The sequence below is a fragment of the Malus sylvestris genome, chromosome 13 (assembly GCF_916048215.2).
Source record: "Malus sylvestris chromosome 13, drMalSylv7.2, whole genome shotgun sequence".
NCBI lineage: Eukaryota > Viridiplantae > Streptophyta > Magnoliopsida > Rosales > Rosaceae > Malus > Malus sylvestris.
The window spans coordinates 5582222-5595656 of NC_062272.1; the positions used below are offsets into that span (position 1 = coordinate 5582222).

At 38.5% G+C, this 13435-nt stretch overlaps 1 protein-coding gene across 1 annotated transcript; it reads left to right on the forward strand.

Annotated features, from left to right (window-relative positions):
- The first annotated feature begins 9163 nt into the window (after positions 1-9163).
- On the forward strand, positions 9164-10574 carry LOC126597206 (metalloendoproteinase 2-MMP-like). The gene has a single exon (XM_050263979.1). The coding sequence runs from the start codon at positions 9263-9265 to the stop codon at positions 10391-10393; it is 1131 nt and encodes a 376-aa protein (XP_050119936.1). The 5' UTR covers positions 9164-9262; the 3' UTR covers positions 10394-10574.
- The last annotated feature ends 2861 nt before the right edge of the window (positions 10575-13435 follow it).

A 13435-nucleotide genomic window follows, 5' to 3' on the forward strand; every position in this document is an offset into this window, starting at 1 on the left:
TTCAGTACATGAATAATGGGTTAGGAGTGATGCTCGTAGCGAGGCGGTTGCTCAGCTGGCGGCGATGCTCTCTAATGAAGGTGAATGAGTCCCTTTTATAAAATAAGAGCTTGCTCCTCAGTACATGAATAATGGGCTAAGTCCCCCAAGTATTTTTCATAAGGCCCAGTTGAGGCCTAATATATGGTACATAATGTAGTCCCCCAAGTCTTCGGTCAATAGAGTCTGTTGGCTGGAGACTTCAAATTGAATCCATGTATGGGCTGAAGTGGTGGTTGTTTGGAGGCGGTATTTGTATACCCTGCACTGAAGCTTTGTAGTGAAGCTTTGCAAGTGAAGCTTTGAAGCTGAAGCTTTTGTAAATGAAGCTTTTGAAGCTGGAGCTCTGTAAATTAAGCTTTTGAAGCTAGAGCTTTTGTAAATGAAGCTTTTGAAGTTAGAGCTCTGTAAATAAAGCTTTTGAAGCTAGAGCTCTGTAAATGAAGCTTTTGAAGCTGAAGCTCTGTAAATGAAGCTTTTGAAGCTAGAGCTTTTGTAAATGAAGCTTTTGAAGCTGATTGACAAGAGTGATGCTTATGAATGTTTATGTTGATTGACATGAGTGATGCTCATGAATGTTGACATGAGTGATGATCATGAATGTTTATGTATGATTGTCATGAGTGATGTTCATGAATGTTTATGTATGAATGACATGAATGATGCTCATGTATAATTTTGAAGTACTGGACGTATTTTTGATCACCTGGTTGGTGATAATAGCGGCAGGCTGCCGAATAATTTTGGGAGTACTGGGCGTACTTTTGATCACCTGGTTGGTGATAATAGCGGTAGGGTGCCGAATAAATTTGGAGTCATAAGGCCTGGCTCTTTTGGGCATACGAGCCTTCGCCCTCCATATGACATTCCAGCCCATTATTTTGGGCTTGCCGTTTTTTTTAATTACCCTCTGATAGGGTTTATACAGATGTCTCCGAAAGATAATAAAAATAAATTACATCATTCAAAAATAAATCCGACCTTTTGCTCAATGGGTCACGCCCATAATGCTATCACCACCGCGATTATGTCTGCTTCTTTTTATCTTCTTTTGCTTTCTGCTTTGCTTTTGTGGGAGTGGTTGAGTTGTTTCAGGGATAAATCCATGCTTTTCCTTTTCACATGCAAACATACTCACATGCAGCCTTTCTTTTTCTTTTTTTTTCTTTTCACTTTCTGCTTTGCTATTTTCTTTTTCTCTTTTTCTGAAATATTCTTTAATAACATCATCTTTTTCTTTTTCTATTCTGTTTCCACTGCCTCTCCGATTTCTTGAGTATGGGGTCCTCTGACTCGAGCACATTCTCACCATTTTCGTTGTCGGTGGTGTTACCATACTCATTCAAAACTTGAACAGACAGCAAAATATCTGACTCAAACTCCCACAGTGGGAAAGCATAAGAAAGATCATAAAATACTTGGGGTCGGACACGTAATGATGACAACAGAAATGGAGTCTTGTCCATGCACTCGGGGTGGGACACGTAATGATGACAAAGTAAAATAAAAAAGAAAAATAAAGAATCTTATATGAGCGGTAAGTCCATCATTCTGTCAGCTGCAAAAGTCTTGAGCTGCTCAAGAACGGAGATATTGGAAGCGACAGATTGAACCGCAGCAGCAGAAGCATCGGAAGAAGCAGCCATCTCGCACCTCACTCCTCTTTGAATTTGGAGCTTTCGGCTCCTAATAGGCCTCATAGAACCCACCAACCAGGAATCGCTAGAGGTCCTGGATGACGTGGTTGCAGACGACGATGAAGATCTCGCTAAAGGGTATTTGCATAGTGATTTCCCGCTCCAGCTTGAGCTCTCTCATCTCCTCCGTTTTGAGAGCCCGCCTTCGTGCAAGCAAACACTGCAATAATCTCCTCCTTGATCCTCTCTTTCCCCAGCTGGCGCTCGGTCATCTCGTCGTAGACGGACCTCGGGTTGTGAAGTGGGTCGAAGACGATGATAGAGTAAGCGCTGGCGTCTTCGGCGAGCTTGGCTTGCTCGAGGGTGTTAACTTCGACAATGGCGCTGCTGCGAGGAGATCTGGAGATTTGGTTCCTGACTGAAGTTGTACTGCAGCGCGGCCATGGCTGGTTCAGAGAGAGTTTTGCGAGGGTTGGGTGACTGCAGCGATGACGCAGACCATGTCGGAGGCGGAATGGACGACGAAGATGCATGACTCGACATGGAGCTCCTCAAGAATGGCGAGAAGGTTGTAGGTGTAACCGACGAGGGTGGAGTAGCGCTCGAAGTCGAAGTATTCAGGGTTGGTGGTTCCGACGCCCATGTTGTTGTACATAACGACGCAGTTCTCGTGGATGAGGTGGGGGACGAGATGTTTCCAGACTGACTGATCGGTGCCGAAACTGTGGGCCAGGACTAGGACTTACTGACCCAACCCTAAGACCCGCGCGTTATGAGCTTATTCCATTATTCCCATTACGTCTCTCTCTTTCTTCTTGCTCTCTCTGTTGTTTGTTGGTTTGGTTTTTTGGTTTTGCAGATCCACGACGGAGGTGGAAAAATGAAAGAGAACCGACACAGCTTTTCGTGTCGTTTCCCACAGACGGCGTCAAATGTTGATGCACAAAACCGGAGGTCTTAGAACAACGTAAATCCGACTGTGAATCTGCAAGAAAGTAAATAACACAAGATGTATCGTGGTTCACCCCAAGGTTTGGGCTACGTCCATACTGATATTGTATTTCTGAGAGGATTGTGAGGGAGAGAGTGTGAGGATCTCAGGCCTAAGAATTGGCCTCTGGAAGTGAGGAGACCCCCCTAATTGTGAGGGTGATGAGTCATTTTATAGAAGAAGGGCTCGTCACTTATTACATATTTACCTTTTCCTTTATTACATAATTACATTTAAATCCCCCCAAGTATTTGTACGAGATCTAAATACGGAGACCCTAAGTATGGTATAAACATTCTTCATTAATTAGTTTTTGCTAATCAATTTTTTTTATTACAAACGATATTACAAGTTTAAACTAGACTAAGGGGAAGGGAAGAATTTAAAATTCAAACACAATTGGGTTGAAGATGAAGATAATACCCACTACTTGCATTACGTAATCAATCTAGACTAGAGTATATATATTTAGGTGTATTTTATTTGGTGAGTTGTTATTGACACTTAAAAAAAAAAAAAAAAAATCAAAATAAACTAATCAAAATAAACAAAGAGACTGTTCCATGAGCGACTGTTAGTAATATATGAACGTGCTACTGTAATTAAAATCGCTTTATAAAATATACAAATACGTGCCAACTAATAGTTGTACAAGTTAACCTACATAAAGACCCCATAACATGATTGGCTGTGTGCGCGACCAACAGAGAATATGATTGATATAGAAAGATGAATCTTCGGGGATGGGGCCAACCAGATGTACATTTCAAAACCAGTTATTTTGTTCCACGTCGACGTTTATGAGCTCAACAACATCCACAACTCCTCCTGTGGATCGATCGTTACGTGATAAGGAGTGCAAAAGCAGTTCAACCCCCAACTTTGACCCTTTTTCACTTTCAATTTGCATGTCAACACTAAATTAAACCATCCAAGTCAAAACATATATCCATCTTCCATTCATTTTCCTTTTTCTTTCTATTTCTTTTTGTTTTCACACATGTACTGTATCCATCATTTTAATTTTCATCAATACAAATATGTAGAATCAGATAAAAATTAATTTGGATAGCGATGCTTGATTAGGATCATGCTGGTATTGGTTAAAATCAGTGTAGTAATTATTAAAAGTTGTGCGTACTTAACTTTCTTAAAAATAATGTTGAATATTTTATCAAATTCCAGTGTATAGAGTTTTTTTTATCATCAAATCATGTTAGTTGCGTTCTTAACAAATGATGTAAAAAATAATGTAACCGTTAGCATTCGAATGCAAAATACATTATAGCATGCTATAAAATCCTATAAGAATCTAGAAAGAAGCTTCTATCACACAAGCATTCGAGGTTCCGTTTGAAACCCACACCTAAAAGAAAATAAAAATCAAACACGCAATTCAATTTACTAATTTTGATTGACAAAGACTTCTAAAGACATATTCACCAAGTTGGACAAATATTCAAGGTGAAATCAGTATGAAATCCGGTATAGTGTTTATATCGTCCTCAATTGAACCACCTTGTTAAACAACGGATGGGTCCGATGGGTGGAATTGTATATGAGGTTTTCCAACTAATTGAATGATGGCGCTTAGAAACAACGGATAGTTCAAACGAGTCGTCGTGGATGGATAAATTGTGATTTGATCCAAAGTACTGGAGATTGTTATGTATCATGAATCAACTAATTAAGTCGATTTGTGACCAAGAAACAAAGCTTTGTTTGGCCTCGACTAGTTTAAATTCAGTAGTAATATATAAGAAAAAGAATTCGAATCATAAACTGAGTAAAAAGTTGTATAAAAAAACCATAAATTCTTACTCCTATTCGGATACAAATAAAAAAATCATTTATTAACCAGAGTATAAACAATCGAATCCGTGTACAAAATATACATCAAAAACAACAAACAAAAGGTCACAAAAATCAAAGAACGATCAAGCTGTGTAGTTATGTACGTAGCCCTACTGTTTTCCGGTAGTCTTCTGGCACTTGTCCTTGATCCAGTGGAACCCAAATTGAGTCCCGACCTTCACTTTATTCATGCCGTTTGCTGCAACTGCCTTCGTCTTCCCAAACCCTTCCTCCACTTTTTTACCATATTTCGCCTTTGCACCGCCGCCGGAGCTCTTGGTGTCGGAAGCCGGAAGAGGATCGGGGTTGTAGTCCCACTGGTCTGCCCATGAGTTTTCGTGGTTCGGGATGCTTGCCATTGCTCGCAGAGTAATTGTTTCCAATTTAGTAAGTAAAAATAATGATGGTTTTGGTTTGGGAGGGATTTAGGTCTATATATAACCACATATTATACGGTTTGTGTGGTAGCCTGAATTGAAAACGCGGTCTTTCCATGTATTTTTAAAGGCGAACACGTTGTTCATGTGACAACGACTCGCTTGATTACAAGATAGGGTTCCTTCTAATTACAGGAAAACAATTAATTAAATTTAAATAAGTGAGGTTTGGAACCTTCTGGGAATTAAGAAAAAAGAAATAATTTGATTAGGAACCGTGGAAGTTGTCAAATATGGACTACTGATGTGAAAGGTTCCATTTTCTACATGTATGTATATAACGTAATGGATGATGTTTATCTGAATGTACATACAGTTGTAATAAAGTAATGAATTATGATGGAAATCAAGACTTTTGACCTTTCTTATAATTCCTTGGCTTGTTTGTGTTTATATTGGCTTAGTTCAGGCATTTTATGCAAAGAGATTTTCACTTTTTTTTTTAAATGGGGATTAGATGTGGGGTTTACTTCACATCGAATTTTAATAACTCGAACTGTTTATTTTGTAAGTTTCGATTTATAGATAATTCTTGTAAAAATTCATTTTAATTTGAAACAATTTACCTATTTAATTATCAAGATAAAATTTCATTGTTTCTTATATTACAAAGTATTCGTTAATTTCTTTGAATTCAATTAGATATCTTAAATATCTCCGATTTGGCTAATATTTTGCAAGAATGATCTATAAGGGACAACTTAAAAAATAAAAGGAAAACTAATGAAAAAGGCTTGAAAACTTTGAGTTTTAATGATAAGGACAAAATAAAGGGTAAAGTGAATAGTACCAGGATTGACTTTTTAGTGTAAAAATGTGGTTTTTCGTTAAAGTGAACAGTACCGGGAGCTTTTCGTTAAAGTTCCCAAAAATAAATGGTTTGAATCGTTAAAGTTCGATATGGTGTGAGCTATATAACTAATCTTCATTTTTTATAAAAAAAAAATTGAGGATTTCTTCTTTTAAAGGTTTCCTGTTTGTTTAATGACACATATGGAACATTACATATATACTACAATCATCTTCAATCATCGGTTACAATAAGCACTTAATTTGATTCGACAATTGACCTCTCTTCCCACGTGCTTCGTCGGTTTTGTGGTGGCAGTTGATTTGTTGGTCCTTGGAGGATGATGCGGTTTTTTTCGTTTTTTAGTTATGGGGTTCTTGCTGGTGTGGTCTCAGGTGCTCGTGGGAGCTGATGGTTCGCATTAATCGTTGTGTGGATTTCTGGCGACGGCGGCTGCAGCTTCAAGAGCCCTAATTTAGGGTTATTTATGTGTTGTTTTTATTGTGCAGGTTGGGCTCAAAGGCTGTGTCTTTGTAGGCCATCTTTTTTTGTGTGCTTAAATTGTATTTGGGTCTGTGTTGTACTTGTACTTTGTTGTAATGTAATCTACCCTTCGCCAAAAAAATAAAAACATTTGTTAATTTTTCAATAATTAATTTTGGCTAATTTTTTTATTTTAGAAGCGATACTACAAGTCTAAACTAGACTAGAGGAGGAGCATTTAAAATTGAAAAACAATTAGGTTGAAGACAAAGATACTACCCACTAATTGCATTATGCAAATCAATCTAGATTAGATTATATATATTTATATTTTGGGTGATGCTAGGGAAACCAAATTTTGAAACTAAATTTTGTAAACTAAATGATGTGGTTGTTGATGATTGGATTATTACTTAAATTGTGATTAACGTGCTTATTTCTTATTAGTGACACATAATTTGATTTGCATATGATCCTCTTTGTGAGGAGGATCCTAAGGATCTGTGAATCATGTTCGTTTATCGTACATTGTGTAGTCAGTTTTTATCAGGTACTGTTTGTGTTTAATTTTAAGTAAAAAAATTAAAATAATTTTTGATCGCACAATGTACGATGAATAAACATGATTTACGAATCCTCAGAATCTTCACAAAGAGAATCCGGCGAGGATCTGGATTCTAAAAATTTAGTCTACCTAATATTACTGTTATTTTTTTTTACTTAATAAGTTGTTATTGATACTTTAAAAAAATCATTACACACTCCAAAGTATATTCTTATTCTCTCATGCGGTCTAGCTTGACTGGTTCAATGTGAAAGTAGTATTATGCCTTTTGATACGGGGTCAGTCTCTAAGGTACTGTTTGGTACGTGGGACAGGACAGAACGGAGTGGGACGAGGTATTTCGTCCCACGTTTGGTGCTCCTAAAAAGGGTGGAACGCGCTGTTCCACGGGACGAAATTTGAGTGAATTTTCGTTCCGCCTCACCCCTTAGAACGACTCGTTCTACATCCGTGGAACACAAAATTATAACATCTTCGTCTCATTCTTCTTCCTATTTGTTTCTGTCATGTCCCGTCCCGTCCTATCTGCATACCAAACGATACTTAAAGGACAAGGATTTAAGGATATAGATGTACATACACACAACGTCGAATGTCCCCCCAATTATAAATGTGGTTGAACTAGCCAAATGCAAATGGCTGCTTTCTCACTTTGGTACATGTCCTAACTATATATTTGTTTAGCAAAAAAAAAAATGAAGAAGGAATTTAGAAATATACATGTACTTTTTTTTTTTGGAAAGATACATGTACTTATCCCCCAAGACAGCACAAGAAACAGGAAACTGACCTAGGACAAGTCTTTACTAAGATACATCTTGGTGGGGGTGGCCGTCCTTGCAAACAATATCATAAAAAATGATAACTTTAGAAACTAACCTTTCCGCATATGTTTTCGCGCATTATCATGCACGAATGGAGAGAATGAAATTACTCGGTAGTTTTTTCGCAATGAACGGAAGAAATTGAAAAAGGGGGAAACAAATTATCAGTTTTGGTGTGCAGATAAACAAACTCCTTAATAATGTCCAACGTGCAAATGGAGAGAACCAAACTGTGCTGCCTGGGACACTTATATCCCAAAAGTGCAGCAGACGATAAACTAATCAAAATAAACAAAGATACTGTTGCATGAACGACTGTTTGTAATATATGAACTTGCTACTGTAATTAACATGACTTTATAAAAAGTAATGTTATTCATATTATATTTTTGTATCATATTTTCATACCACCTTATGTGATATTTGAAACATATAAATACGTACCAACTGCTAGTTGTACAAGTTAACCGACATAAAGACCCCCATAACATGATTGGCTGTGTGCGCGACCAACAGAGAATATGATTGATATAGAAAGATGAAGCTTCGGGGATGGGGCCAACCAGATGTACATTTCTTAACCAGTTATTTTGTTCCACGTCGACGTTTATGAGGGACTTGGATTGTCTGCCCTCCCATTTAGGTGCCCTCCTCGTGCCCTTCTGTTTTGTGTGGTCACGGTTAAGCCACATCAATATTTTATATTATTTTTTATAAAAATAATAAAAAAAATAAATAGTAATATAAAATGTTGACGTGACTTAACCGTGACCAGAAAAACAAGAGTGCACGAGAAGGGCACAGAAATTGGAGGGCAGAGAATCCAAGTCCGTTTATGAGCTCAACAACATCCACAACTCCTCCCGTGGATCGATCGTTACGTGATAAGGAGTGCAAAAGCAGTTCAACCCCCAACTTTGACCGTTTTTCACTTTCAATTCGCATATCAACACTAAATTAAACCATCCAAGTCAAAACATATATCCATCTTCCATTCATTTTCCTTTTTCTTTCTATTTCTTTTTGTTTTCACACATATACTGTATCCATCATTTTAATTTTAATCAATACAGACATGTAGAATCAGATAAAAATTAATTTGGATAGCGATGCTTGATTAGAATCATGCTGGTATTGGTTAAAATCCGTGTAGTAATTATTAAAAGTTGTGCGTACTTAATTTTCTTAAAAATAATGTCGAATATTTTATCAAATTCTAGTGTATAGAGTTTTTTTATCGTCAAATCATGTTCGTTGCGTTCTTAATAAATTATGTAACCGTTAGCATTTGAATACAAAATACATTATAGCATGCTATAAAATCCTATAAGAATATAGAAAGAAGCTTCTATCACACAAGCATTCGAAGTTCCGTTTGAAACCCACACCTAAAAGAAAATAAAAATCAAACACGCAATTAAATTTACTAATTTTGATTGACAAAGACTTCTAAAGACATATTCACCAAGTTGGACAAATATTCAACCCTACTCCAAGTCTTCGCCGCCCCTAACCTTTCTTGTTAATATCTCCATCTCCACTCCTACTTTCTCAAACTCCAAACTTCCCTCTTAAAAATCAATCTTCAAAAACCTCACAACCACAAAAAATCCAAACAAAACAAAAAACCTAAAGTTAAATCATGACGAGGCTTCAATTTCCACTCCACCTTTTCGCCATTGCCCTATGCCTCTCATCACTTTCACAAACCTCAGCTCGCTTCTTCCCCAACATCTCCCCCATACCATCCTACCTCGTCCCAAATGCCACCATTCCTGGTGCTTGGGACGCCTTCAAACACTTCGGCAACTGCCACGCCGGCGAAAAAGTCGACGGCCTCGGTAAGCTCAAAAAGTACTTCAACCGCTTTGGCTACATTCCAAATTTACCTACAGCCAACCTCACCGACGAGTTCGACGACGACCTCGAAGCCGCCCTCAAAACCTACCAAAAGAACTTCAACCTCAATGTCACCGGTGAGCTCGACGGCCCCACCCTCGAACACCTCGTCAAACCCCGATGCGGCAACCCCGACATAGTCAACGGCACCACCACCATGAACTCCGGAAAACCGGCGTCGTACAACGCCACCAAGTTCCATACCGTCTCTCACTACTCTTTCTTCCCCGGCACGCCCGTCTGGCCGGAGAACCGCCGCGACCTGACTTACGCTTTCGTGCCAGAGAATGAGCTCTCCGACACGGTAAAATCCGTGTTCGTCGGCGCCTTCCAACGGTGGTCGGAGGCGACGACGTTGACTTTTACAGAAACTACCTCTTTCGACTCGGCGGACATCAAGATAGGATTCTTTAAGGGCGACCACGGCGACGGCGAGCCGTTCGACGGGGTTTTGGGGACTCTTGCGCACGCGTTCTCGCCGCCGAGCGGGAGGTTCCACTTAGACGCCGAAGAGAACTGGGTCATCACCGGTGACATCAGCAAGTCCTCCGTGACGTCAGCCGTTGATCTGGAGTCCGTTGCGGTGCACGAGATCGGGCATCTGTTGGGGTTGGGGCACTCGTCGGTGGAGGAGGCGATTATGTACCCGACGATCGCGTCGCGGACGAAGAAGGTTGAGCTAGCAAACGACGACGTCTTGGGAATCCAATCGCTGTACGGCGCCAATCCCAGTTACGACGGCACGACTAGTTCGTCTACGCCGTCCAACCAGGCAAGGGACACGTCTGCTGCAGGGGACCACCTGGGTTCCACTCAGCGTTTGTGGGGCCCCAGTGTCCTGTTGGCAGTTGGATTTCTGTTACTATTGTTTTAGTTTTTTTATTTAATTTCTGGTTTATTGACTAGGATTAGATTTACCTATTATTTATTACATTTTTTGGTTTGGATTTGGCACCGTACACAGATACAGTTGAATACGGTTAGGACGAACAGATATGGTCAGCAGTATATATTTACAGTTGAATATACAGTTTTTTTATTTTTTATAAAGAAAATCATATTTTTAATTTCTTCCACCAATATCCTTACAATGTTTGCTTGTTCGTGACTTGTCCACCGAGCCAATAATTGGTCCTCTCATTTTCAGTAACAAAATGTTTTTCTTTGATAATTACATCATTTAGCCCTACAAATATTATGATTGAAGTCATTTATTCTTTTTGCGTAGTGAGCGTTTAACCGTTCGAATAAATTTAAAAAATTGACCCTTAATCAGAAAGATATTATTTGTGATCATTAACACTATTCATATAGATACTTAAATAATCTGATTTTTGTGCTATTACATATTCTACTTTTTCTTTAACACTATTCTTAAATTTATGTTTAAATGAAAGCTAACACAAGATAACGCTGATTTAATCAGTATTGAGGAAATGAAATCTTTTTCTCATTAACTCAAGATAATAATTTTACAGAGTGTATATAACAACACCTAACTAAAGTTACCACAGAAGAAAGGTAAAAGAATTATTACTACAGTAACTCGAACTAACACTAACTAACTTTTGACTCTCAATTATTCTGTTCACACCCCCTCAAGCTAAACGGAGAAGGTTGAAGTGAAAGCTTGGATCTCAGATCAAGAAACCATTGTTGAGGAAGTGATTTGGTGTGGATATCAGCGAGCTAATCTTGACTACATACAAACTGAACTGTGAGAAGCTTGGCAAGAACAAGTTCCCTAATATAATGGTAATCAATTTCGACATGTTTGGTCCAAGCATGGAAGACAGGATTTGAGGCTAAAGTAATCACAGAGATGTTGTCACAACAAATCTAAGGTAAAACAGATAACTGAAAACCAATATCAGTAAACAATTGACATATCCAAGTGATTTCTGCGGCTGTATGAGTTAAAAACCTATATTCAGCTTATGTGGATGAACGGGCAACAATGTGTTGCTTCTTTGCACTCCAACTAATAAGTGAAGGGCCAAGAAACACACCGAAACCCCCAGTTGATCGTCTATCCCAAAATCAACCGGCCCAGTTAGCATTAGAAAAGACTTTGAGTGTAAGAAAGGATGGAACCTTTGGAAACCATAAACCATGACCAAAAGAACCTTTGAGATATCTCAGTATCCGTTTTACAGCTTGAAGATTTTGATCTCTTAGAGAATGCGTGAATTGACAAACAAGGTTAACAGCAAATGAAAGATCAGGCCTTGTCCAAGTGAGATATTGAAGAGCCCCAATAATTGTTCTATATCCTGTAGGATCTTCAACTTCAAGTAATGCACCAGTATGGTCAAGTTTGGCAGAACCTAGAAGAGTAACACATGGCTTTATTTGATCCATTTTTGTCATTTTAACAAGTTTAATACATATTTAGACTGATGAATAAAATTCATGCAGAAGACCTTTGTACTTCTAACCCAAGAAAGTAATGAAGATCTCCTAAGTCTTTGACAGGAAATTGAACACTTAACTGAGATATCACATCATTGCAAGTAGTTAAAGAAGGTCCAGTCACAAGTATATCATCCACATAGACAAGAACTGGTTTGTGAATGACAAATAAATTATGATCTGATTGAGAGGCCCAAAATCCCATAGAATTAATGCAGACTGTAGCTTATCAAACTAAGCTTTGGAGCTTGTTTCAATCTATAAAGAGACTTATTTAAATGGCAGACATGATTGGGGTGATCTTGATTAATGAATCCAGATGGTTGAGTCATGAACACATTTTCCTTCAAATTTCCATGTAAGAAAGCATTACTAACATCCAGTTGATGCAAAAACCAATTAGACTGAACTATCAAAGTGAGTAGGATTCTGATGGTGACTGGCTTTGCCACTGGACAAAAAGTATCATTGTAATCGATTCCTTCTTGATGATTATACCTCTTGGCCACTAATCTAGCCTTGTACTTGTCCACATAGCCATCAGGCTTTCTTTTAATTCGAAATACCCATTTACACCCAACTAGATTTTGAGAAGGGTTAGGTGGAACCAGTGCCCAAGTTCCAGCACTTTGCAAGGCATTAAATTCATCTTGCATTGCTGTTCTCCAATGGGGAAATTTAGAGGCTTGCAAATAGGTAGAAGGGACATCCTCATGATCCAGGGTAGATGGCAAGGGATGTTTTGTTGCAGTGTATGCTTTTGGTTTATAGATCCCAGATTTTTATCTAGTTTGCATAGGATGAGTAGAGGTAATGGGAATTGGTGGATGTGATGGTGAGGGTACTGTAGGAGAAGTACTAATGGAAGGTGAAGGAACATAAGTGACTTCTGTGGGTGGTATAGGTCAGGATACAAAGTGTGATGGTAATGGGGACAAGACTAAATTGGGAGGGGAAGTGGAGGGAAACTGGTAGGTTGATAAGGGATATAAATTTGGAAAGGTAAGAAAGAAGGAAGATGATGAAGTGGTGGTTGTGGAAGGGGATGTAGGTAGTGACATAAAGGTAGATTGATGAAAAGGGAATAAGCTTTCGTCAAAATAAACATGTCTAGCAATGTAAACTTTATTGGTTAAAGAATCTAGACATCTATATCCTTTGTGAACTAAACTATAACCAATGAACACACACAACTTGCTCTTAGCCTTAAGTTTGGAGTTGGTATAAGGTTTTAACCAATGGTAGCATGTACACCTAAAAACTTTTAGGTGAATGTAGTCTGGTGACTTGTTGAAGAGTTGTTCCCATGGTGAAGGCTTGGAGACAAAAGGTAGTCTATTGATAAGATAAACTGCAGTGAGAAATGTTTCCACCCAAAATTGATGAGGAACTTTTGATGCAACAAATAAGGTTATAGCTGTCTCTACAACATGTACGTGCTTCCTTTCAACACAGCCATTTTACTGAGGGGTGTAGGGACAACTAAGATGTTGTTGAATACCAT